General features: G+C 41.8%; 2 protein-coding genes across 4 annotated transcripts in view; one reads left to right on the forward strand and one right to left on the reverse strand.

Moving 5' to 3' along the window:
• The window catches only part of LOC6738334 (elongation factor-like GTPase 1), a 73,838-nt gene that overhangs the window by 3,056 nt on the left and 42,821 nt on the right, over positions 1 to 27,961 (forward strand). The window lies entirely within an intron of this gene.
• Positions 91 to 26,994, reverse strand: LOC6738335 (uncharacterized protein DDB_G0271670). 2 transcript variants are annotated; one of them, XM_002085109.4, is made up of 5 exons: positions 25,133 to 26,992; positions 4,105 to 4,253; positions 3,937 to 4,015; positions 1,474 to 1,624; positions 91 to 1,402 (listed from the first exon to the last, which is right to left on the reverse strand). In XM_002085109.4, the coding sequence occupies exons 1-5, from the start codon at positions 26,594 to 26,596 to the stop codon at positions 690 to 692; spliced, it is 2,556 nt and encodes an 851-aa protein (XP_002085145.1). In that variant the 5' UTR covers positions 26,597 to 26,992; the 3' UTR covers positions 91 to 689. The 2 variants fall into 2 exon arrangements, with proteins under 2 accessions (XP_002085145.1, XP_044778742.1); XM_044922807.1 differs by lacking the exons at positions 91 to 1,402; positions 1,474 to 1,624; positions 3,937 to 4,015; positions 4,105 to 4,253 and adding an exon at positions 8,520 to 11,419 and having other exon boundaries at positions 25,133 to 26,994.

Consider the following 27,961-nt stretch of genomic DNA (forward strand, 5'->3'; position numbering starts at 1 on the left):
TCATCTTTGATTCTTACGTTTTTCTATTAAAAAAAGCTGATATGAATCGAAATTATTGCAATCATACTTTAAAGATGTTTTTAAAATGTATTTTAAATAGTATTTTATTTAACTACTAGTAAATGCAGCTTAGGTCTAAACATAAATAAGCAACTAAATTTAGGTTAAATAATTTCGGTGTTGGTTTATGTATTTAATTAGCATTTTGTTCATATGTTTCCTTTTTTTAAATAGTTTCCAGTTTTGCACCTAAACTATTCGTTAAAATCGTTAAATATTAGTTTAAAAAGTTGAGGCCTTGTTTACGCTTAAATGCAAAACAAATTAATTAAACAATTAGTGCGATCGTGCCCGGGCCCGTGTAATTGTTTAATTAATTCGTAAATTGTTTTGTAAATAAATACATGTATAAATATATAAATTTAGAGGGATGGTGGTACGCTTGGAAGAAATGCCAAGTGAAATGCCTAAAAACATGTTTTTAAATTATGAAAAGCTTAGCTAATTACGTTACGTTACGCTAGACGTGACGTGAACTTTACGCTTCTCGTAGCCATTTACTCCCGTTTTTCTCATCTCATTCTTCAGTCACAGTTGATTTTTGCACAGTTTTATAGTCGCCGGAAATGTCGCCTTGTGTGCTATTGAAATTGTATCTACTAGGATTGGTTGCTTGGTATTTCCGGAACTTAGTCCCAAATGATGCTCTGCTGGAATTCGAGCACGCGATCCCACGGGAACTCCGGCTCATAGTCGTCCGTATCAGGTAGGGATCGCCTGGACCGGCTTCCGAGTGCAGCCTCGTCCGCCGTGGTGGTCAGTTCCGCTGTCACTGCTGGAACTGCTGCGGCCGCCGGTTCCGCCTCCTGTTCTGCCTGCAGAGTGGTCCTGGCCTCCTCCTCCTCAGCCGCTGGAGTACTGCTGCTCGGCTGCTCCTCGGCTCCGGTTCCCGATCCACTCGATATAGCTTCGATGGGCGGCAGATCGCCACGTCGCTCGTTGTTGCGTCCGTAGTTGCTGCTCGGGAAATTGTTGATCGAGAACTGATCCGGACGGAAGTTGGCGGAGCTGTGGCTACCACCGCTCTCCGGTCGGTTGAGATACTGATACGAGCTGCTGCCTCCGCTCTGGAAGCTCGAGTCCTGCGGCTGGTAATTGGAGCTGATGGCCGAGCTGCCCGAGGAGCTGGAGCCACCGTATATGGGTCTGCCGTAGCTATCCTTCTGGCCACCCAGCGTGGTGCCCACTGACGGGCGATAGAAGGGCTTCTGGAGTTGATACCTCTTGGGCGGCTGGTTGCTCGGCTTGCGCACCGAATATCCTGGCTTAACGCACATCATGCCGAATACTCGGATTCCGGGCACGCTGGCATAGGTGGGCTGGTCGTGGGCCATGGGTCCCTCTGCAAGGTGATATTTTTATTAATATATAGCTTATTATTAGCTTTTAAAGTTAACAAATGCCTTAACTTACCCATCTTAAAGTGATCGGGACAGCGGCAGATGACCAAGTAGTGCGACTTGCCGGTTCGTGTGTTTTGCAGCGCCAGAAGGGACCAATCCTTGGGCGAGCGGCACTCGCGCATTTCGGTGGTGGCCTCGCAGGTCTTGGCCAACGTGATGGCCTAAATAGGGAATAAGAAGAAAGGGGATGTTTAAGAACTGTGAGAAATGTGCACTATAAACTAATTTATGAATAACTTTTCATGGATCATTAGTGAATTAGCTCAAACTTATCGCATTGCAAAGAGTAACGTTACCATTAAAATTTGCAAAGGATTTTAATTGCAACTGAATTTTTCATTTTAACTTAACCCCTTAACTTTTCCAGAACATAAATTTGATTAAAAAATGCTTCAGATTTTACAGCACTGTGCATCACGACTTTGAGTGGGCCGAAATGTTTATGGCCGCAGATGGTCTGGTCTAACCCATATTTTGTTTTAGTGCAGTCCGTCTAGACGGCAGAATGGGCTTAATGATACGCCCCACTGGCCATTCACTTTGGCCCACAGGGCAGGAATGAGAGAAAGAAAGTTACCCCGATCCCGATTTCGATCCCGATCATGACTCTAAATTGAAAGCTAGCATGCTAAACGCTATGGACAAGCTGTCACTTAATACGAGCTGCAAACTCTGGCGAAAAAACAGGAGCAGCCAGTGCCCAGGGCTTTGATTTTGATATCGGCCAGACTTTAAAGGCCGGTGGGCTGGTCCAAACACTTTGTTGGCCAAATTGCTTCGACTTGGGCCGTTTTGCTACGCTTTCAATTGGCCAAACTGATTGTCCTTTTAACTGATTTACAGCCTGGGCTACTGTTAGTGCTGTTCGCCGAACGTTAATTTGATTGACTCTTGCGGCGCTCGTTTGCATGTCAGTCGATTGGGAAAATCTTTTCTTTTGCATCTTTGCTGCTGTTGTCTTTTTTTTTTCTCTCTATTTTTTTAAACCATTTTCCGCTCGCTTCATTGGCTGTGGCATTCAGGTTAATGTGGTCCGCCCGGCTGTTCCAGTTTTTCCTAACGCCCCGCTCTTGTTTTCTGTTTTCCAGCTAAACGCATTTTCATAATTTGCTGTACAGTTCCGGCAAAATGGCAACAAAATGGCAAAATAGCAAAACAGCAACAGCAAGTGTTGCATTTAACGGTGAAGTGAAGTGATGTGTAATTATGACAATGTCTCGCACTGCCCACACTCCACACACCTTTTACGTGGAGCACTCTACGCGACTACCATTAAGCCATTAGAAATGCTTTTTATTATTTAATTTATTTGCACATATTTCCGAGCCACGCTGCTTTGCGTTTATAACTCAATTAAACGTGGGGGGGAATCTAGGGAAAATCGGGCCGAGGGAGCAGATCATGGCCAGGCCATAAAGCAAATAACATTGCAATCCATTGCAAGGTGATCTGGGAAGCTGACCTGGCCAACTGATCGTGCCTTCGGCTGTCTGGGAAGCACTCTCCTCACCAGCGAGAGTTGGGCCCGAGGATCGAGGAATCAATTTTACGATTCGATGATCCAGCAAATGAGCCTCAATTCCGTTGGTCTGGCCACAAGGGGTGATCTTCAACTGATCAAATGATATACTCGCATTGCTGGCTTCCAGCCATCGTGCTGTTCATTAATTGACCACAGCCTCGCCAAACTTTCGAGCAATTTGAAGGAGTGGCTGTGCTAAGAAGCACTCATCTTCTCTAAGTACTCAATCGATGGCTTATTTTATGGTTTTTTAAGAGTTGGAGGTGCTATTGCTTATTTTCTTGGCTATTTGGTTAATTTGGTTAATAATACATTCAGAATACTGAATTATTATTAAAGCTCTCGGTATTTACTTCTTTAACTATACATCCAAAGAAGTATTTAATTGAAATTTGTTCGCTAAATGATCAATTAGTCTGGAAGTGATATCAAATTTCTTTCAATATCCATTCCTTAGTTAAACTTGAAAGGACAATTATGATCAAATTGACTTTTTCCAATAAACATATCTTTTGACTAATCTATTACATCTTAATAACTACTTCCTATGCGAGGTCGAGTATTTCCCAAATAATTATCTTCCTAGTTTCGAGCAATTACCAAACATGAAATTCGTGTCTTTTGTCAGCGATCTGCTCTATTTAACCACCAATGATCCCACTGATTCCATCTTGCACTAACTCATTTAAAAATAGATCAAATTATATTTGTGTTCGGGCAGCAAAGATTTCGTTTTCGACTTCCCAGAGATCCGGAGTCGTGCCGGCGAGAACCTGCAACCATCTATTGAACTAATGATCAACCGAGAGTGATCTAACAAATGATCTGGAAATGCCTACTGCTGTCAGTTGCACTTTCGGTTCCCAAGGGATCCTACAGTCGTGGCCCCTGGGCAATTATCTAAGTAACTCGGTTGCTATGAAATGAGATTGAGAATGCGAATGAGCTCACCTTCTTCTTGCTATCGCCAACCAATTTTGTGGTATGCTGATCATCTTCATTCAGACTGGCCGAGCAGGGATCACGATATCTGCGAAGGAGATGTGGATTAGATTCGCTGGATTAATTAGAGCCTGGCGGCGGGAGTGACAAGTGGGTAGGTCCAATCTAGCAACTCACCTGGATGGACAGGCGCACAGTGGTTGGGTGTAGTTCAATCTCACGTAGACGGCGTTACAAACTTGCTGAATGGCACACTCGGGCAGCAGATAGATGTGCTGATTGTGCGGATAATAATGATATTTCGTCGGTTTCGCTGTCGCCGTTTTCTGTAAAAAAAAAAAGAAGAAAAAGCCATGAGTACGATGAGATTCAGCTCCTGTTGATTGATGTGGCGAAAAGGGTTTGCCACCTCCTCCTACTACTCCTCCTCCTCCTCCTCCTCGAGCCATTTCCTTCTTCTATTTGGCTAGCAATTAAAGTTGCTCTGCTGGCCGGCTGGCGAATGTTTGCTCCTCGGAGGAAAAAGGTGTCTTGTCGAGGTGTTACAAAGTGTTGTTTGTCTACTGCCAGCTTTCTGGCGTGGATGAAGTGCGAAATTGACGCTCACCCAGTTGGATTGTTATACCCATCCACATTCCATCATCCCATGTGGACCATCGCCCTGCCAAAAGTTTTCATTTCGCACAGTGGTTTTCTTTCTCATCTCAGTTAGCAACTGATTGTTAAAGATATAAAAAACACAAGTTGAAAGCTAACATAAATCTAAGGTAGTTACTACTAATTCAAAGGTCTTAAATAAAGTTTTGGCGGGTAAATCAATAAAATATCATGCGATTTGTAAATATAAAAACTATGATAATATTAAGAAATTTAACCAATTCTTACATATAAATCATAGATGTTCTGAAAGGGTATTCCAAGTCTCGTTTTGGTATATTCCTTATTTTTGTTAAGAAAGATGAGGATGGTCTCCTACCAGGCATCCCAGCACTTTGAGCTGAGGAGAGGCGACTCGAGCTGAGTTGATTTGAGTCGCGTTTAGTCGAGTTGAGTTGGGAGCTGAGTTGCCTTGGTTAAAGCAGGTTAATGGCAAACGAGACCCTCACATAATGCCACACAAAATTGCTTGGCTCGCCTTGCAACGCGTTGCAACGCGCCTTTTCCGCCGAGGATGGGGAGGGGAACAAAGTTATTAAGAAATTGATGCAACTTGAAAGGGAACACGTAAAGTCGAGTGTGGGTATATGGCATATAAATACATATATATCATATATATGTGAGTAGTAGTAGTAGGTAACCCTGGGTAACCGGGTAAACTGCCAAACGCACTTTTACTTGTAATTTCCAGCCATCTCCCTTTCGTAGACCAGGCCACCTGACCCAACCCATCAGCCACTTCCTTCCTGCGACCATTTCCCAGTGTGTTTTTCCCCAAGTTGTTTTTCATTTTGGGAAAACTTTTACCGACAGCTGGGGGAACTCAGGATACTCTCTCCCTTCAATTATTCTTTCCCCTTGTTTGGCTATTAAAAAGTTTTCGCAGTTGAATTTTCTTAGTGCTTACTTGGGGCACTTTTCAGTCGGCATTCATGACACAATTGATGGTAGTTTCCATTTCTATGTGCTGCAGCATTACATTTCCCTTTTAGGTAGTTTTTAATTATTTTGTAATTTGTTCTCTTGTTTATCAATGCGTGTAAATGTATACTTAGAAATGGAAAAGGGCAGTTGGAGTATCTGATGAGTTAATTAGTTTACAAAACGGGGCAAGATTAGGAGGGAATTATACAGAATAATTCACTCAAGTCACTATTATAATTATTATTATTGGTCCTTTCAGTTGTTTTTACTTTTCCTTTAACACTTCATTGTAGTTACCTCAATTTTCTGAGCCGAGCTGCAAACAGCTTTCCATTTGGCTGACAACTTATCGATCTAGTTTACAGGCACCTTGAACCCCATTTTCCTTTTTCTAGCGCCCCGAATTCAGCTGAAACTCAAACAATTCCCTTTTCCTACTTAGCACATAATTGAACAGAAAGCATCTTTGGTTTAGGCCAAATTGCCGGGCCATGATTTGCCCGGAATGGAACGGTACTTCCCATGTCAGTCATTTGCCATTCATCCATTCATTCGGCTATGCAGCCATTCAGCCACCTACTGTCAGGTAGGTCTGCTTTCTGGCAAGAGAGTGATTTACACTGACCCTGACCATTATTATTGAATTTTTGCCGCTTGTACTTTGGCTTTTCTAGCTCTTCGAGCTCCTCAGGCTTTTCCAGCTTTTCCGTTTCCCTATTTGGCGTCAGCTGGTTGTCGCTTCTGTCCAAATGTCCAAACTGTCGCCGCCAATGCCTTTGTTTCCACTCCACACTCCGTGTTGCCGTATTGCCGTGCTGCCTGTCTCTTTCACTTTGGTTAAGTACATTTTTAAATATTTACCGTGTACCAATGCAGCGGATTGGAGTGGTGGATTGGTGGGGAAGTCCCTAACTAGGCCCTAAGCCAAAAGAATTTTCCACGAACTGCAAATTAAAGCGTTTTGTGTTGCTATGTTGTCCGCTTTTCACACAGGTTAAAGTTCAGCCGGTGGCAGTTAGCAAGAGATACTCCCTCCATTTCGCTTTTAGTTTTTTTTTTGTATTTTCAGTTTTTTTTTTGTTTTTTTCTGCCCCTGCCCACCCAAGTGCCACTTGAAAATCGTGTTCTCCGATGCCAGCTTCCTGCAATTTGGACTGCAACTCGGAGTCGGAATCGGAATCTCGACGCGACCTTTCACGGGTTGTGTTTCTTTTTCTGCACTTCGTGTTATGGGTTTTTTTTCTTGTTTGAATTTTTGGAGTGCCATGAATTGCGTTTTGATTGAAAAGAAAGTGACATTTCCGTTGATTTTCCTTTAGCCGAATGGCTCTTTAAAGTTTTCCTTTTATGCAACTCGCAACTCTTTCGTTCGGTTTTGGATGCTAATTCGTTTTTCTATTTACCATTTGCCCGGCCAAATGACGTGGAAAATGTTTCTTTTTGTTTGTTCCATAACAACATTGCATGGTAAATAGCAAACAACAAACAGTAAATTGCAGTGGCAATTGCAGAAACAAGCTGTGTGCAACACGACGTATGCGTGATTTGTTTGCTGATGATGAATGCCTGGCTTATTGACTTGTTTCGATGGCCATGATTGCCACTTGATTAGCTGCGTCTTGATGAGCCATTGATGGGTGAGATTTCGCCAAAATATGAATGCGAAGAATTGCATTTGAGTGCCTTGGGAAATTATTATTTTTGGTGGGAAAAATCAAGTGAAAGCCATGAAAAACTCGCACATATTTCTATGCAAATTAGATGAAGATATGCGATATGAAGTTATTCACTTCACTTGAAATATGCTGCATTGATTGAAGCTAAAGTAATTTAAATAAATTAAATCTGTAGTTGGTTTAAACTTGACTCACATTGAATACAAATAATAGCTAAATCTGTAAACTTGATAGTATAGCAGCTATTTTGTTGTTGAAAATATTGTGTTTTCGCCACAAAATCACACCACACATCCATTTGGTGATGAACAATTTTTAACAAATAACAAATTGCCACATTTGTCTTCCTCACTTCACAGCCAAGTTGATTTTCAGTTGCTCCGCCTTTGTTTTTGCACCTAACAAGCTTGGCGAACAAGTCCTGCAGTCAGCAGCACTTCTCGGATTTCAAGTCCTCCGGCCGTATGCGACTTAGCCCCATCGTATTTCTTTGTGCACCCTGAACAGGCAGGAATATATATATACATATATCTTTAAGCCGAGTCGCCATTTAGAGGCTTGATTTATGCCAGCAGCTCGAAATTTACTTTTAATGAGGGAGCCGGCGATGCCAAGGAGCCGAAGCTAAACGCATGTAAGCGACAGCAGCGGCAGCTTGTATCTATATATCTTGCAGATGCGAAAACCCCGCCACTTGTTATTCAAATCAGCTTGAAGAGATTCGCGAGTGGAGGAAAAAAACAGTCACATGAAATTTCACCGCTTTGACTGCGGATAGAGCTACTACTTCTCAGACTCAATACCAAAGACTCAAGATTTAAGACTCAAGACTGAAGTCTCAACGCTCAAGATTCAGATTCAATGGAAATTTGCATGGCTAAGGCCGCAATTAATAAATCATTTTCATTTCATTTTCATTTCGAAATTTGATTTAATTACGTGAAAGTCTTCGTGTATCTCACACCTACCATTTTCAGTGGGAAATAACTGAAAATTAGTTGCCATTATTTAGGCATTACTCCGTTCTCCCTCTCGGTTTTTGTTTGTTATTTAATTTTATGCTCGAAGTGAAACCGAAATTTATTTTTTCAAGCACTTTCGTTGAAGTTCTGCGCCCGAGGTTTGCTTTTATTGTTATTTATAAAGCGTGAAGCTTCAAGTAGTTTCGTCTGTCTACTCACGGATGTATCTTTCTTTTCGGAAAGACCAGACCTTTTTCATTTATTTGACACGACAAGCTACCGAAAACCTTACACTTGCACACTTACCACATTTCACTTGAGATTGTGGTTATTATTTTGTTTTTTTTTTCTATTTCACCCCTGTTAACTGTAGTTTCTCATGCAAATCCCGGCACAAAGGCGTCTGTTTATTTGTTTGTTTGTTTGTTTACCATTATTTATTTGTTTGTTTGCCTAACGCTTTTTCCCCTTTGCGCCGTACGGGCAATTGATAATTATCATCATCATCACCGTTTTGGCCATCATCATCATCCCGCACAGCATCCAACCGCAAACCCGGTAAAAGTCATTCGCATTGGTGGAACCTCCAGCTGGCTAGCCTTTTCCTATTCCTCGATTTCAATGGCCTTTTGGTCTTTCGGTGTTTTCTGAGTAGCCCCAAGCTCTCGTAAACTCTCAACACTCTCAAGTTGTTTATGTCCGCAGGTTGTAATTAAAATGTTCAATAAATCGTACAGCCTGATTGCCGATATTTATATTTTGTTGTTTTTCGTTTACCAGAATTGCCCAGTTATTTGGGAAAAATCGCAGGCCAACGGATATTTTGCGTATGAGCCTGAGTATTAAGTTAAACTACGGTTTATGGATTCGTCATCATAAAATGTTTGAGGGGAAAGACAAATTGCACAGTTAAAAGTTATTATCTTTAGGCAAGAGCGCGTGGAGTAATAATAAGTTTTAGTCATTTAAATTTAACTAAGCGTGTAGTAAAATTTCTTGCTTAAAAGGAAATTATTTTTTTTAATAAGCCTTACTAACATAGTGTGTCAGTGACTTATGCCATTGAAAGAAAAATGCACTTCACTAAATATGAAATAAAGTCATGATATTTCAGCATTACATTATTTCCTTTTTGCTCTAAAAATAAGTGATGTAAACTGCTAGAAAAAATTACCTAGTTACTCCCATTGAAAAGGTCAACTTTATTGCCCTGAAAGTGCATCTTAAAAATCCAGAAGAATTGTAAGAATTAATATATTTTAAGACTCTTCTCTTTTAAAATCAATGTTCAGATAAATATACTTTGTTGGTATGTAACTTTAACTAAACCAAGCCATATTTTCCCTACTCTTTCGTTTGAGCCACTCCAGATCTTTGCCAGACATTCAGGCCGCTGAACGCTGGCCAAAGTTGGCTCTTTGTGGATGCGGCCTTCTGCGCTGCGCATGCGTAACTGATATCCATCTTAGGCGGTGTTACAATTTTTTTTTGTTTCTGCGCTGTTTTTCCGCGCATAACTTGTCAAACGGCAAACAAAGGTGGAGCTGAAGATGAAGATGACGATTGCAGATACAGATTGCAAGAAAGAAAGAGGTAGCAGATGCACACGAAAAAAGAGATTATGCGTACTAATGATCCTAACTTTATGTAACTAAAATTTGAGAAAAAAGACGAATACGCACAGTTAATATGAAAATGATATTATACAACAAAATAATTGACTACTCTAATGTTTCGCAGAAGCAGATATTATTTTTTTTCTGTGCAGTGAGAAAAAACCAAGATGCATACAAGGCAATTACATGATTTGGCTGGCAATGAAAAAGGGTAAAAAATAGTTGAATAATCCAACAGCAAGCACTACATTCCATACCCAATTCAAGCAGTCGGCCAAAGACGTGTTCATAATTGTCATCTTGGCCAATTCGATGAAACTGAATCCGAAGAATCGAAGAATCAGAATCCGTTTAATGTGTCAACCGCAGAGCGAGCGCTAATTTGTTCTAGTTGTTTCTCTAATGCCATTCGGGTCAAGTTAGGGTATTTTGTGTTTGGTCATAAGCCCTGTTGTTGGCGGCCAGATGCTCCGGATTACATTTGGCTTTAATGCCCAGTGCCGTAATAATAATATTTTTACATTTCTTGCCCCCTCTCGGTACTTGGGTGTTTTTTTCTCGGTTTTTTGTTCATTTTTTTTTTTTTTTTGTTAAACACTGCTGCTGGCCGAGTTTATTGTTCTAGTTTTCGTGGCCATCGGGGTCCGCTGCGGTCCGGTCCGGTCCTTAACAGTTCTTTCGGCTCGTTGGTTAAGGTTTGTTGAACCTTTAATGACTTTAAATGCCAGCTATGATATGGTCTTTAATGCACGTTTATGAGTTACTGAGTTACTCCGGCCGGGCCACCGTTCTTTGGGACACTTTGTGGGACAGAATTAATGTTGCTGCCATTACGGTAACGATTTGGTCATGATACCCAGGGGAAGTCTGACATTAGTCGGTAATATTACGAAGTGGGGCTAGCCGGATGCTTGGAACATGACTTCTTATTGCCGGAAAAGGTTTACATTTGAAATTTGGAAAGTTTTAAGTGAATTATTGGTGCTACTTTCTGTTGATTCTCAGCTAAAAGTTATCGATGTGCAAGACTTAACTTGGGTATATTATATTGTTTAGATATCATATTCCTATTTTTAATGAATATGAATATATTAAAAAAATTTCATTGAATATTATTGTAAATAATACTTTAAGCTTTGATTACATCTTTTGTTTTTGGTTCTATTAAAATTCCGAATACCATTCTCCCTTTCCTGTTCGCTTTCATGTAAAATTCTTTTAAAAAATCACTTTCCTCGTTCAAATCTCGATTAGCTATCACTTTCTTCGGCGTTCTTTCGCAGTTTACTCATAAAAAACTAACCCAAATAGGCCCCAAATCCATTCGTTTTCTGTGTACATTTGTTCAAGGCAAACATGTCGAACAAATTCACTTAAAAAAAAAGAGAAGAAGTTGGTGTGTATGAATCGAATCCATAACCATTTGATGGCTCATACTTCAGGTCTGCTCGTTTACCCCAACCAAGAGGCCAGCAAAGGGGTCAAAATGTTTTGGTTTGTTTGTTGTCATTGCCGCTTTTAACCGCTAAATCGCATAATAAACTTTGCGCCAATTCGGGGGGGCCAAAAACCTGGACTTTTTCTTGGCTTTCTTGGCCGCCTCTTTGTTTTCCGAATCACGTACTCTAAATGGTCATTGTGGTGGAGAGATGTTTACCTGAAAGATGCAAAAGAAAGCGAAATTAGTATGTGGTCTGTGCCAAAGTAATGTTCGAAACATTCAGACAAAATTGCAAATAAACTTGAGCTGAAGAATTGTAATTGAAAATTAAAATTTAATATACGCCAAGCGAATTTTGTTTATTTTTTTGAAGCCAGAGAAAAATGAGTGATTGCATTTCTTTGGGGTCTGCTAATGGTTTCATTTTGTTGAGGAGTCTAACAAATTTTTAAATGTCTAATAAATGATTTAATTGCTCATTTAAATGAGCTATTTACTTTGCAGAGGTTTCAAATTAAAATGGAAAATATGCAGAGACTGCAAATAATTCCTTTGTCGTGCCTAATTACTGCAGCTGTTTGCTTTGTCTCGATTCTCCGGAGTCTTCTATTAAACATAATGTGCAGTAGGTTGGCTCGTCTTCTTCCTCTTTGGTTTTTGGGGCCTTGGGGCCAAACACTTTCTTTTATTGGACTTTCTTCGCGTTCTTTTTCCAAGCCATGCCATTTTTTCTTGCTATTTTTTTTTTTATCAAAGTAGCGCACATTGCACATCTTATGCACCGCCCCCTGCCACGCCCCCCGAAGGCCCTGGGGTTGCGTTTCGGCTTTTGTTTTGCATCTGACAATTTACTTTTCGCATGGCTTTTTCCACCATGGAGTGGAGGCCAGCGAGAAAAAGAGGTGAGAGATAAAGATGCCGACATTACGCGCTTTGCATTTTCCATTTTCCACTTTACATTTTTCCTTCTATCAGTGCGATGTGTTTTTTTTTATATTTCTGTGTTAATTATTAGCTTCCGCCTCGAAGGGAACACGCTGCAGTGATTCCACTTCTGGGCCAGAGCTATTACACTTGGCTAATGTCTGTATTAGCCAACTTGCAACAAGTTGCACGAGCTTCGACTGGAATGCGAATGTGTTTCCAGGTACCTGGTACTCGTACCCAAGTTGGGGGTCAGTGAAAAGACCGCTCAAAGGAAATGCCATTTTACCGACTCTCATGATAGAAGCCTTTAGATATAGCCATTAATATGAAAGTGCAATTCAAGCGGTTTTATTGTTCTTTTGCAAGTGTTACTTTTACTAGTCATAAAAGTTTATAGATGCAAATGTATTTGTTACTATCGGCGGCATGATTAAAAACTTTACACCTGATTTAAGCTAATGATTGTATTTTGTGCCATATGTTAAAAAACACAATTTAAATGAAATAAATTTTTAAAATGGAAAGTATGCAAAATGTATATTCACTTAACTTTTTGCTTTTTTAAAAAACAATTTCCTTTTTTATGCTTCCTAAAATTGTATATTAATGGGTACTATTTCCTAATGCATTGACACTAAAAGTATTTTCCCAAGCTAGATATATACCACTTGCTCCTCAAAACAACAAACAACCATGACTAATGTTTCTAAGGCCGTAAAAACTCGAAGTCGGCAATATAAAGCGAATTCCTAACCCTTTTCTTGATCTTCTGCTTCTTTCTCTGAGTAGAGAGATTGCAGGCGAAGAACTTGTAGATACACTGATGTATCTGGCCAACAACTTCACTCCTTTGGTCATTTGTAATGTGCGACAGATTTTGTGTTTTGCTCGTAGAAGGCAATTTTCACAGACTCGGGCAATTTGGATTTGCATTTCGTGGTCGCCGGACCAAAATGGACCGAGCAGATACGTTCGTTGAGCTTAACAGTAAAACCAATCGGCAGCCAAGAATGGTATCTAATAGATACGTGGCTGAGCTCGGCATTTACAGCTATCAATCATAATTAAGTGAATGATAATCAAAATGGACAGCATTATGAGAGCTGCATCTTTGTGAGTTGCTGAGTTTCTGAGTTTCTAAGTTTCCAAGTCTTTGGTTCTCTGGATATCTGAATATCTGGATATCTGAGTTCCACAGTTTCTCAGTTTCGGTCGCGGTCTTGGTTCTCTATTATTATGGATAATGATAAAGAGCCGCAGATCGAGCGGATCGGAGAGTCTTCTTCTGGGCTCATTCTGCAGTTCGTTCCATCTCCATCGCGCGGCACCGTTATGCAGGTCAGCCCTCTTTTCTTCTTTGCCAGCCAACCCAAGATGCAGATGCATCCGCAGCAGCCGCAACAGCAGTGCAGCTCAGTCTCATCTCGTATGCAAACGCAGCGCATTCCTGTAGCGATACGAATGTATCTTGTATCTACCATTGACATGCCAACTGCCTGGCTGGCTGCCTGACTGCCTGCTTGGCAAATTTAGCACGCTATGATCCAAAGGCTGCCTGCCTGGCTGGCTGGCTTGCATTGTAGCTTTCATTTTGCCAGGTGACAGCCAACTATGAGTGGTTACAAGGCCCCCAGTTTCGCAGCTTCAGTCTTTCTCCATTCTCCACTGGCAGGCACATTAATTTATTAGTTGCACTTGCTTGTTGCACTGTAAGAGATACGCACACGTTGAGATACTTTTTGCCGCACCACCACCATAGCACCATAGCACCATAGCTCCATAGGTACATAGCTGCTCCGTAGGCTATAGCTCCACAGATCCATTGCTGCACCGCAGGTCCGTTGGCGTTTGTCGGTTGACGGTTGTAACCGTGGCTGGCTAGTTGTCGCCTATCAAATTACCCAAGTCCGCTGCTCAATTTCAAACCGTCCAAACCGGCAGTCGGCGGCCGGTGGCCGGAGCAACCAAGTGGAGTCGCCTTCTGGGAGAGGATGCCAGCACCACCAATGGGTCTTGGCCAAACGGGAGGATTGAGTCCACTGAATTGAGGTTTACGCGTTGGCGTTTATCGTGTTTTATTGCCAAACTTGCTGCGCCAAACGGGATATTCTTTTGTGTTATAATTAAGGAGTTTCCCGAATAAATTCATAAATTTCATTTCCATGCACAATTATTGTTTTGTTGCCATTTAAAAAGCGATGGCGCTTAACCATCATTTTTTATTGGATGAACTGCATTTAAAAGTACGCTTGATGAAGAATTATTTTAAATTTTTTGTCGGAGTATCCAAACCAACCTAGTTTAGCTTTCTCATTTACTAAATTAATTTATAAAAAATTAGCATGAGCTCTAAAATGATTTAAGATGTAGGCTTGCAGTGAACAGCCGCCTAGTTTTGGTGGCCATTCTAATTAGAAGGCCTTCTCACTATTTTATTTGAGTTTCACAGCAATTCGTTGCGCATAAACCTGTCACAATCGGTGGCATCCTCATCTACATCCACGGTCGGGCACATCCTCAATCCTCGTTGGCATCGTCGTCGTCATCATCATCATGTGTCCTATGGCCAAATGCAACCATTTGGGATGCGGACTACTTTGTTGCGCCTGCCTGCCCATCATACTGGCCACATCCATATGCGAGAGCAGTCAAACTCGATATTGCCCGCCTATGTAAAAAGTGTCTAGGGCGAGGGATTCGCTCATTAATTTTCGCGGCCATCCCGGGGTCCGGTTTTTCGGGACCGCAGTCTATGGAGTCTATGGAGCTTGTGGATGACGTTGATTGAAGATGCGGTCGTGTTATGGGTGCCTGGGAATCTTCGAAACTCGGCCTGCTTTTGCCTTTTTTTTTTTTTTGCCAGAAACGATTAATAAAAGTGTGCAAAAGTTGGATCCCGTTCCCGTTCAGAGTTCCTAGTTTTCCCACTTTTTCTCTGCTCTGTGATCTTTGAACTCAATTAGTGTTGTCTGGCCGGGAATCGCCAGGTGACTACCACAAATGACACATATTGGTCTTGGGCTTGTATCTTGTATCTTGTGGCATAAATTTCCATTTCAAATGCCACGCCCATCGCACACGCTTTTAGCCCCCAAAGAAACTTTTGCTTTTCGGCTCTGCCCGATGGTGATGATGATGATAAACTTCGATGACTTCATGGCGATAGGGTTATGGGATATGGGAACGGGTGGCTGCAGTTAGAAAGCGCATTTTTTGAAAGCAATCCCCACCCTCCACCCACTCAGTCAGACACATGGAGTAATTGAAGCCTGCCGTCGGTTTTGTACCCTTTTTGCACCATTTTGCTATTTGCGGTTGGCCAAGGCACTTAACCAAACCACCAAACCAGTGCTCCCTCCAAAAACTATCTGCACTCGCAGTTGACCAACTCAATTTTCTTTGGCCAAGCCAAAATCGCAAAAGGAGTTTTGCGGCTTTGTCCATTTGCTGTGCTGCGTATCGTGGCCAATTTGTTATTTTAATGATTTCGATGGAATCTTCGCACATTATTGAGCCCGGGTGGGAGTCCTCCTTCGCGGAACTTCTGTTTCTGGGAAAGTACGTGGTAGCTGTGGAAATATCTGACAAATGACCGGACAATCGCTCTGACACAACCCACAACTATCCGAAGTTCCAGCAATGCTAAAACAATATTTATCCATACAGCACTTGTAATATCCGCTGGCAAAAGGCCTTTCCAATGGGGGCTGTGTGTGTGTGTGTGTGTTAGCCACCATATCGATGGGTGGCTGTCTGATTTGAGCCGAGTTTGGGTTCAAGGAGTTTTCGCATGCCGCCAGCTGCTGTTTCAAATACGATTTTTCCCCATTTGTGCTGTCTTTTTCTTCGGTTTCTTCTGTTTTGCCTGGCCATGGAAATTGACACTCCGGCAGCGGCTTGTTGTGCCTCGTTGTCGTCGTCTCTTATTAAAAATTGTGTCAAGTTGTCAGCGGCAACTGCAACAGCAGCCACATCGGTGTTGTCAGTGTGCCAGTGTTGGCGGTAGATGGCCTACAAAAAGCCGAAATACAAATACGAATAACAAAAACCTGACCACACTGGCTGTAAGTGGAGTTGATGGAGTCAAATGCACTTCGAATTTTCCACAGCTCGCCAAAGAAAGGAAAATGAACATGTTTTCAACTCTGATTTTTATTGCTTTTGTTTGTTAGCTTGAAGAGCTTTGATTGTAGGATGAGCATAGCAGCTGCGGAATTTCAAGTTAAATTTCTAGTTGATTGATAGATTTAGAGATAGATAGAATAGATTCGTATTGATTTTATTTCGGAGCTTAGTTGGCAAACATTGTTGTACATTGAAATGGATTTCCATTATTTGGAGTAACTATGATGTTGGCTTGTTTTGGACAATCATCAACTAATATTTTGATGAATAATACAATTTCCATATCAATTTAAAATGGATTTTTCCCATTCCTGTTTTCGGGCCTATCTTTCGTATAATTTGTGAACCCAATCTCTATCTAACGTCGGCCTGCTGCCATTAATTTTAATCGCAGATGAGCAATCATAGATCTACAAATTAATTGCACTTTCTAAAGAAAACTATGGGCAAAACAAAGAAAGCAATCCGGTAATTTGGCGATGAGCCATAAATTCGAAAATCAAAACTCGATTTGCGGTCGAGAGCAACTTTGACCCCCCCAAAAAAGGTCTGTGGGCCACGTTAACGTTAATTCGGCAATTTCTATGCCCGCCTGCAATTAAAGGGGTAAGGTTGAAGAGAGGGGCTTTCCATCTTCAGACGATATCGAACATGCAACCAGCGTTTTTTTTTTTAACCCACTCAAAACTCGATTCCCAATCACTCCAGACACTCACTCACGACAGGTGAATGCAATCAACGATCGAAATAATGTTTGAAAATTGTATTTGAATAGCGAATCCACAATGCGAAGCGTTTATAATACTCCTGTTTTTCTTTGTTGCTTATGTATTTATTGCCAGCTGATTTTTGTGGAGCAACTACTTTTACTCCAGATTGCCAGGGTGTTGCACTTGTACAATTTATGTCTCAGAGCACGTAGAAAGTGGGGGCTGGAAGTTGGCCAAAGGTAGTATCTTTCATAGTTTACAATGTTTTTTTCTTCAGGTCCTAAAATGCTGGTAGCATTTTTCTGGGTGGCATTTGGAGGACATTTAAATTGCTAATTCGTGGGCGTGGTGGCCCCTCTTCCAAAGGTCCTATGCTGCAACTTTTGCTGCCGCTGCTGCTGTTGCATTTATTTATGCTTTCTTGTTTTGCTTATAAATTGTAATTCCCTGTTCCCAACTTGAAATGCGCAAAAAGTTTCCTTTTCCTCGTTTTTGGGGCGGGGTGCATAATTTGTTTGGTCTAGAGTAGAGCTTGCTTCTTTGGCATCGACGTGGCTTGCTTTATGGCAGCCACTGTGTTATAAAATTGTTAACAAATGGCCCGGCTTATCGTCGAGCATGAGGCTTTTATGCCCCCTTGTAATGGAGATTTGCTGGCCTTTAGTTGGCCCAGAAATAAATGTGAATTTGAGTGGCAGTCGGCGAAGTCAAGAGCGTACATATTTTAGAATGCAGCATTTGCATTTATTTATTGAAATAAATTGGTGACAACGGTAAGATACAATTCTATCTTTTGGGATGTTAATAATTTAAGGAACTCTCAAGGAACTGAATAGTAATTCGAAGTCAACTTTATTTGAATTTAAAGTCATCAAGCTGGTGATGTTTGTGTGTATATTTAGTTTCTATGTATTTGTTTGCTTTTGATTAGCAATTTGGTAACTTAAAGTAAGTCATTTTGATTTCTCCACAATTCTGATGGATCCAAGTTATTTCGAATTAAAAGCCACACAAATTGAGCCAAATAATCCGGAGCGGCTAACTGTCTGGCCAACGAGAGCGAATCGAAAACCACAAAATTGAGTTTGGATATTTCTGGGTTTTGATTATTTCGAAAAGTGCATTTGTGTATTAAATTTATAGACCATAAATGCTAAGGAGCCAGTCTTATAAATTATTTATCAATTCGATGTAGCAAAAGGCAGCAGCAGCGCCAATTGAATTAGCCATCAAAATGCCAAAAAAAAAAAGAACAGCAAAAATCGAGTAAAGCGGAAAATGCTGGATATATGAAAAAAAAAAACAAAAACAAAGAAAAATGTGATTTAAATGCAATTGGTTTTCCTCGCCGCTGTTGTGTTGCTGTTTTTTTTTGTACAATTACACGACCTAGAAAGCCAAAGCAGCAGAAAGTTGCTGTAGAGAAGAAAGCCAAAGACTGAGTCTCTTGGCCAAAAACTGCGCGAGACAAAGACACAAATTCGATGGCCAGGATCGAGAAGAAGATGAAGATGAAGTTCGGCGGGGCCAAGTGGAATGAATGATGTTGGAAGTATCTCATAGGTCGTTCGGGTCTTTGTAATGCAAATAGCTGCAGTTGTTCCAACTGGTGGGCACTGCGAGGGAATTCCCCCTCACTTGTAGTAGAGACATTTGCAATTAGTTTGCCAAATGCTGTGAGATCTTAATTTGGTCGTGAGTCTTTTCGCTCTGCGAGATGCCAATGCAGTTGGCCATTTCCCCAACATCGTCCTACACATTTTTTTTTGCTTTTTTTTTTTGTTGCTCCGTCTAAGTGTCAGGTTTGTTTTATCCGAACTTGATGTAGTTTGTTTTTGGCAGTCGGCCTAATGACTATTTACACTCTCACTCTTTCTCCGTTGTGGAGGGAAAAAAAGAGCGATCAATGGAAAGTGCAGCCCTCATTAGTATATCAATGTCTTGTAGCAGCACGATCTGCATGATCTTTAGGGTACCATTTAAGGGGTATTCCCGGAGTTAGAGGGGCATTTATATGCATTTATGTAAAATACCCTTTTCTTACATCGTGCAGACCAACAATGATGGTCGATAATCATTGGCTATCTATGTCAACAAATATGATGGCGAAAATAAGATGTAATCTTTGGGTTTTTTCCTTAAATCTTTGATTTGAATTTGATAGTTAGGAGGAATCTTCTTCTTCGGACACTTGGTAAATAAATCTTAACTGACTACCTTATTTATCAAACGCATGAAATATCACCCATCTCATTTGCTGATGATCTTCCAGGGATTCCAAAGGTGAGTCTACATTCCGTAATTGAATAGCGTGCGGCGAGATAAATGCCTCACCAAATGGCCAATTCTGGATGCTCAAGTCATTGCCATAAATTGCGAATCGTTCGTTAAATTATGGAATGGGCACAGTGGGTATTCACTACCCAGATACCAAATACATAGATATATGTATGTATGTTTGCCCCGGATCTTGAGTTAATTGAAAAGACTGCTTCGACATCTATTTTTACTCCGGATTTTTCCCTTTCTTTGGTCGGCTTTTATGGCCTTTGTTTTGCCTTTTGTGTTTCGAATACGACCCTTTGCCGGATTTCACTTTTCATTTCGCATTTCTGGGATTCTGCTTTATGATCTCCGGTGATGACCAATCAAAGAGAAATAATTTTCGCCGTCTGGCCAAATAAATTACAGTTATTAGTGGGTGAGATTTTTGTAGAGTCCACACGCCCATTTATCCACCATAATTGCTAGTAAAAGTTTTAATAAATCATCGCAGAAACCGAAAAAAAAGCCGTAGAAAACCCTTTCCCAAAACAAAAACAAGCTGGTTAGAAAGCCCGACAAGATTGGCGGCTTCTCTGCTTTCTTCTGCCAGCCGGATTGTATTGGACTGGATTGGATTGGATTGTCGGAGCATTGTTCGATTTTCCTAATCATATATGAGTGCATATCTCTGCCCCTTTCTTGGCTTTCTGCATCACTGCTTTCATTTGCATTCGATAGCAGAAATGCAACTTCCGTTGCACTGAGCGAAAATATTAATATAATTTCAAATTATGCATAAACCATTTGGTAATATAGTTGGTTGAGTTAAAGTTAGCATTCATATAATGAATGTATCCCAAATATCCTATTTAAGCAACACGCTGATATCTCAAATTAAGCTAGAACACGAATCGTATCTACGTTATGACCCATTTGTTTAGACTCGTTTTCTCTGAGTGATTGCAACTGGCTACCAGTTTTCCACAGCATCATCATCATCATCACCACCAATTGTCTTTGGGTTATCATCGTTTCACCGAAAGCCTTTCCTTCTGAACAATCTGAAATTAGCATAACTTTGGGCGTCTAATGTCTTTGCTCTAACGGTCAGCTTCAATCATCGCTCTGCGCCGGCATGTGTTTGTGTTAACAAGCAATTGATAAAACAAAGCGGTAAATGTTTAACCAAAACATGTTCGGATGGAGCGTTCTCCTCCTTTCCCCTTAAAAAACCTGTGTTTGTTATGTAATGGATCATGCTCGTGGGGAAAATGTTTGAGCTGCAGAGTTGCGGTCTAAAAGAGTTCTTGATGTATGAGCTGTTGACTTCTCGATTAGAGAGCTGTTGAGTCTATTGAATTGCCAGGGGAAAATTTGTATAAACTGGTGAGATTTTTCATGTTGATTTGGGTCCAAAGGCAGAAACCTCTTTAAAGAAGCGGAGCTTTAAAAAAACCAAGCTTAGCTTGGTTTTCTTCAATGTCGTTGCTGAACTCTTAATTCACAATCATTGAATTGTTTCAGCTGTCATTTTGCACTTTCAATTAGACGATGTAAACGTCAAATTTTCATGCTTGATTTCCTCGCAACTTTCTTGACTGTGTTTGAAAAAAGCCCACACACACGTTTTAACAGAGAGACCCCGATAAGTGCACTTTTCCATGCTTCTTCAGGTTGTCAGTCATCGACTGACCAAGTCACGCCTTCTTCCGCTGTCCACATGCTTCTATATGTGTATATAGGTAAAATCGGAGGCAGCTGCCGATGTCTGTTAAATTGTTAGACAACAAATTTCACACTCTTTCACGAACCGAAGGAGGGTTTTCCTTTGTCTTTGATTTGGCACCGCCTTCATATCTTTTCTCTTTTTTTTTTTACGTTATGATTTCTAGAAAACCACATTAACTGCAATTCACTTTTTCAACATTATTTTTCATGTTTTCCATTCGGTTACATACTTGGCTGCCAAGGCTGTGATTATATGCTCTATGACTTGTGAAATTGTTAGTGTCATTGCTTTTGCAACGAGGCACGAGTCGAAGTTGGTTATAAGAAGAAAATGCCATCGAAAGTTGGGTCGAAAGTGATCGAATTGGTCTGGTTACCATGGATAGTTTGGAAGAAAAGGTCAGATGCAAAGTTTCGAGCTAACTAACCGAATAAATCGTGTGCAGTGTTTAGGTTAAGTGAAATTATCCAGTCAATTTGAAGATATTATAAATCCATTTAGTGAACTAGTTTTTCATGATAATTTGGATATATTTTATATGCTTATAGGGAATACTTTGTTCTAGTAATTTAATTCAATTTAATATACATCAATTGCTTCTAAAGATGAGCAATCTTCTAAAGATTGTTCTCGCATTGTTGCGTACGTATTTCTTGAATATTGAATACAAAAATATACAGAAAAGAATGAGAGAAATTACTGAATCTCTCTTAGCTACAATGTTTGAGAAGCGCATAGAGAGGCGCAAAAAGTCAATGCATCAAAAGATATTATTATATAGAGATTATATAAAACACAGTATACCCTCGATTTGCCTTAGCATAAAACTGCAGTTAAATTTTGTTGGCTTCTCTGTGTGTTGCATACGGCAAGGCTATAATTAATTATTATGAGTGGTGGTCTTCCGATGCTTTGGCTCATGCCAAGCCTCTGGGCCTCATCATCCTCCCCGATAATTAGCCGAGTTGGAAGCGTGAAAAAGTCGAATGTTGGTGGTTGCATCACCGGAGATGTGGGGAATGAGGGGCAACCGGAGGAATTTGCAACTCATGCGAAGAAGATCGCAGCCGGAATCAGACATGACCTAGCCATAGAACTAGCTAACGAACTAACGGTGCCTTGCCCTCTATAATTAAGCACAATCGGTTTGTCTATACAAATCAAACAAAATACATTTCGGTCTTTAGCCCCATTTGCAGTTCTAAGTCGATTGTGTTTGGCGAAGAAAGCGTGTAAATTCAACTGGCAGCGAAAGTTTTTCCCCAGCTTGTATTATTATTTGTATGCAAATTAGCAAAGAAACGAAGCCCAATTCTTTTGTTGGCAATGTAACAATTATGCTTTCATCTTTCGATTGTTGCCAAAAACAAATGCGGTATAAAAAGGCACAAATCTATTTAACAATGTGCTAATTACACGCGGTCACAGTGCTAGATCCAAACCATAGCATTCTCCATAGTTGGCTCTCCCTCTGCGGTAACCGTAAACAAATCTTCGCTTAATCGTTAATTTATGATATTCCTAGCGGTAACCGACAGCCGGCAATCAAGACCCAACCCCGAGCTTGACGCTCCGCTGACCAAGCGTCATCATCTTCTGGAAATTCTCTTCAGCTCTGACCATCATGGGTAGCTCATAAAGTTCTTCCAATGAGCGCCGTTGTCTTGAGCCGCATTGATTCGATTTTATGACCTTTCGTAGCCCATTAACATGCTGGATGCTCGAGCATTGAATTGTAATTAATGATCACTTTTCACTCAGGTGGTGTTCAGTTCGATTTGTTTACTGAATGGAATGTAGCAGGTGCTGTATGTGTGGAGAAATGTAAACCTACATTGATCAACCGCATCCCCTCTTCGGTAGCCACACTCGTATAATCTTTTATTTGGACAGGAATGTGCTGTGTAGTACACGAGATTAGACATCGCCTAAGCTTGAATCGTTGAGAAGCGCGGAGAGAGGCGCTGTAATGCTGTATTCTTAATGCTCTTTAGCTGGGAGAGTGTCTTTCGGTTTAATCAAATCCAACATCCATGGGAACCACCTCTTGGGATTGGCAATGAAAGGCTAAGATCCTAACTTTCCCCGGCCGACGGACCCAAGGCGAATTCAACTAATTCTCAAATTCCACCAACATTCCCAGTGCGTCAAGCATAATCACATCTATTCACAGTCTTTACTGAAAACGGCATCAAACGATGCTAACCGCACAAGCGCTGTTCGATTAATCTGCAGATCAATTGATCCAGCAAACAAACAATTAAAGTCTTCATTAGACTGGTCGGGGTCTTTGCAACCCATTTAGGTGCGGATATGTGACTGCCATTTTAATTAGGCACACGACCGGCATAGAACCAGTGACTCAACCACCCATGGCCAAGTGAAACATTTTCATTTAGCTTAATTCTTTTCTCATTTCAGGTAAGTCCAGGCCACTTAGAATCTTGCAATGCCAACTCAACCTGTTTCCGTGTGCTGCTGGGTAAGTAAGTTGCTCAACCTGTCGATGATGTTGGTCGGTTGTTGGGACGCTGGAGAATAGAAGCCGGGCTATGTGTGTCGTATTGCATCGATAGCCGATCGCACTATGGCCATAAATTATGTCGTTGTTTGCGCAGAATCTCTGAGGCCGACTCAAACGCGTAGTCATTCCAGCATCCACTACCAATCATCATTGTTAGGTGCACATCAAACTTTATAGGTCAGTAGTGGCTACAAATTGCCAGCCATTCCGATGCCTGGCTGCCCAAATCATTGCCGATCCTCCACTCAGATGCCCTCCATCTTCATCGCTGTCTCACCAAATGCAGTTTTTCGTCTTGACTGTATCTAATAAGGCTTGACCAGTTCCCTTGTCCGTGTCATCAAAAAGCAGCAAACAAAACGATATGCTGCGATCCCAGCCCAAACAAACTGACCCACTCAACAATTGCATTGAAAGTTTTGGTTGCTTTCCTGCCAGTTCCCCTCCCCCTTCTTATCCTCCGGCTTATGACAATCGATTTGCAATGGAAAGCCAAAGGCCTCGAGGCGCTCCATTTATAACAAGTGGCCAGCTTTGGCCAACTACCCAAGACAGTACCCCCATACAGTTACAAAAAGAGTTGAAATGTTATCTTGTAACCAGCCAAAGAACGACACTAAATATCTAAATCTAGCGGCTTTAAGATCCAAAGATTAGAAATACAGCTAATACATATGTTTTAGTTTAATTATATAAGATCAAAAGCGAAAGAAGATAAGCCGACCAAACCCAACGCAACACACTTAGCTACATATTTTGAGAAGCGCAGAGAAAGGCGCTACGAATAAAATTCAATTGCGGATTGAGCTATCCAATTGGAACAATTTGAAAACAATAACCATAAAATCACGAAGAAGCTAAACATAAGCATGTAACTAATTTAAGACACTCTCATATATAAACGCAATTTTTCTCTCTGTGTGGCTTTGAACTTTTTGTGGCTCCTACTAAGCCATCGATAGCTTCGTGTTGTTGCTGTTGTCATGGTCGTTGTCATCGCTTGTTGCTTTGTTGTTATAGTTTGAGAGTCAAGTTGTTCCAATAATTCTGCATTTGACATTCAACGGGGTTTACTTCGGTTCTTCTAGTTTTTGTTTACATAGCCCGAAACGGTTTCCGTCTTTTTTTTTGTCCAGAGATGTCTCTGTCCCGGCGACTTAGCCCATTGTCTTGGGAAGTATGTATCTAGCTTGACAGGCGCTCGCCGCCTTTCCCCTTTCTACATTTCCCCTTCGAACTTTGTTGTTTTTTGGTGGTCATTGCTAATTAAGCCAAAGATGGGCCAGTATTTTGGAAAGGAGTTATTATGTCTGCTATCTTGGGCCCTGTTGTTTGGCTATTTATTGGAGGACATTGTGTTTATAGTAAAAATAATGTATTGTTACTATTAAAATGGCTACCTAGTTTTGCAAATAATGACAAATTAACCTTTTCAATAAGGGGTTGATATTATAAATATTTATAGTGTCCACAGAAAAATTAAAAATCCTAGTTGTTTCCTGCAAGGATTGGGCCTTAATTATGGTCTTATTTGAAAAATCCCTTAATATCCCTTTTTAATAGAAATTATAAATAGTAAATACTATTTTACTTACTAGTAAATAGTAAGAAGATAAGTTTCCAAAAGTGTAGGTATATGGATGCCTCACCTTGTTATCCTTGTTGCCTGCTCCTAGTTTCTGCTGGTAGTATTCCTCCCGAGCGTTTGTGTTCAGGCTGTCGATCAAGGCCGACGCATTGACATGTCCATCGTAGACCATGCTGTCATGCTGGCTGCTGTAGGTGGCCGGCGTGGCACCCGATCCTGCTGATCCTGCTGCTGCCGCCGCTGCGGATGAGGATGCTGCTGCTGCTGCCGCCGCTGCTGCCAATGGGATATTGGCCTGGGGAGTACGGGTATACAACTGCTCGATGGGCAAGGCGGGAGCTGCGGAATTTGTGGTAGCCGAGGGAATAGATGCCGAGGACGGGTTGGATGACCCACCTCCGCCGATCGAGGGTGTCACCTTCTGCAGTGGCTTCGCTTGCTGCTGCTTCTGCTGGAAACTGTTGGTGGCCAATTTCTGTTTTTGGGTGGTGCTACTGGCGGCGGTGGTGCTGCTACTGGGTTTTGAGGCCGCTGCCGCACTCGCAGCTGCCGCACTCACGCTGCTCGGACGCTGACCTCCTCGTTTCAGGGCGGCGGTGACCTTGTGGGCGAAGGGTCGCTTGGTGGCCCGATTCTTCAGTTTTCCCATGGTGGTCAACGTGCGCTGCTGACTGCCCGTATTCGCGGTGGTTGTGGTGGTGCCATCGGCATCATCCGCTGCCGTTATGGCCGCTATGTTGTTATTCGATCTGGCAGCTACGAATTGATCATCGGGATCAGTGGAAGCGGTGAGGGACTCATCACTGGTGGTCGCTGCCTCCGATTGGGTGGTCAGATTGGGTGAGGTGGTCTCTCCCTCCTCGTCGGTGGCCTCCGATTCCGCTTCCTGCTGACTCATATCCGTGGTCGTGGGCATTTCCTTCATTATGGTGCTCATGGCAGCCTGCTCGTTCATCGTGTTTTGCAGCTCCAGCAGCGTGGTTTCGTCTAGGATTAGGGTGGGATCCGTTTCAGCTTCGGTGGCTCCAGTGGGCAGCTGCGTGCTCTGCTCGATCGCCTCCTGATCCCGCTCCGTTTCCGCTTCTGTTTGCGATTCTTGGGTACTGGAGGTACTAGTGGTGGTACTACTACTACTGCTCCTGGAGGAGGTAGCTTCTTGCTGGTTAAACTGCTGCTCCTCAATGTCCAGGGATTCCTTGAGCCTGGCCACCCGCTCCACAATCCTGGCGAGCATATCCTTCTGCTGCTCGGGCAGATTTTTCGTATCCAACTCCAGCAAACGATCGTATTTTCGGATATTCCTCTTCACAGTCTCAATATCCGCCCGGGTTTTGGCCGAAGTCAAACCGGGCTTGGGATTGGGATTGGAGCGGGGTTGCTCCTGGAAGTAAGTCCGTGCGCGGCGGTTGCTATAGCCCACCAGTTCGATGACACCCGGATAATCTGCAGCGGAGGAGGCGACAGTGGATACCAACGCAATCAGGGCCAAAAAACAGCAGCTCCAGGCTGCACTTAACCGCACCATTTTGACCACGATTGCTGAGTTTCGTTTTCTTCAGGTTTTCTTATATCGATTTTTCGTACTATTCTTTTTTTTTTGTTTGTTTGGGTTTTTTCTTCTTCTTTCTATTTTCTTTACTTTTTGCACTCGCGATTCACGTTCGGTTTTTCTTGTATTTCTCGTATTTCACACGCTCTCGTATTAGTGTCAACTAACAGTAACTCCAAATCTTCGGACACACAGACAGACACACACGCGAGAAGTCCAGAGTCAGGAGGAGTCGGAATGACAGTATCTTCTACCAGCTGGCTGGGGACACTCTGCTTTTTGGCCACGATCCGCAGACTTCTAACGTCGGATTACAAATGTTCCAGGCCGCTGGATGGCAGCGTCTTTTAAAAATTTCCAAGCGGAAAACGCGGCGCAGACTTTTCTCCCAACTGGAGCTTCGCCATGGTAGCTTCTTTCACCAAGTTCATGGCCAGACCGGTTTGAAGGCAACATGTTGCGAGCCGCGATTCCGATTGGGATCGTCGTCGCAACCGGCGAGCGGAGTTCGATAAAGAGAAAATTATGAAGCACTCTCTTTGTGTTTATATGTTTCTCTGTGCATGTTGCGCGCTTTTGGCAGTGAATGTTGCCAAACGAAGAGCGCTAATTGCAACATGTTGCTAAGCTGAGCCATTAGGCCGGGCACACGCCTTCCCTAACGTATCTGGCGGATACGTATCTGCGAGATATACGAGCCCATGCACTATTCAATTAGTCATTCCAGACACACGTCGGCCAAGCGAGGAATACGGCAGATACACTGCAAAAACATTCACTTAATAACTGAATTTAGCAAGATGAGAAAATTTCAGTAACTTGAGAACAATAATGGGTATTGGGTAATTAAAGATTAAGATGAAGAGAATTTCCACATGGATTTACATTTGTGATAACAAGATTTTATAAATTTCTCAAAAACCGAAATAAAATTTAGGTTAAGGCTTATTTTTTTCTGTGTACGGCCTGATTCTTGAGCTGCTTTCGCTTCAATGTCAACTCGGCTCGTTTAGTCTGTCATCGATTTGGACTGGTACTAGCCTAACCAGACGAGCTAACACCTAACACCTCTTGGCCAAAAGCAGCTGAAAATTCTTGGTTTCTCTCTGGTTCAATTTAGCTAAATGCTTTCGCATTAAACATAATTTGTCGCGGCCTTCTTAATTGTAGAATGGGAAATAGAAATATGTATGGTAGCTCCACATTGAACACTCTCTCTCTTCCAGTATCATTTCTGTTTTCGTTTCTCGAGACCTTTCTCCCTCTGGGTGATCTATAGCCCCAATCGTGCTCAGAACATCTAATGAACTCCAGTCGGCTCATCCATTTACATTTCACAAT

This window comes from Drosophila simulans, chromosome 3L (assembly GCF_016746395.2).
Source record: "Drosophila simulans strain w501 chromosome 3L, Prin_Dsim_3.1, whole genome shotgun sequence".
Classification (NCBI taxonomy): Eukaryota; Metazoa; Arthropoda; class Insecta; order Diptera; family Drosophilidae; genus Drosophila; species Drosophila simulans.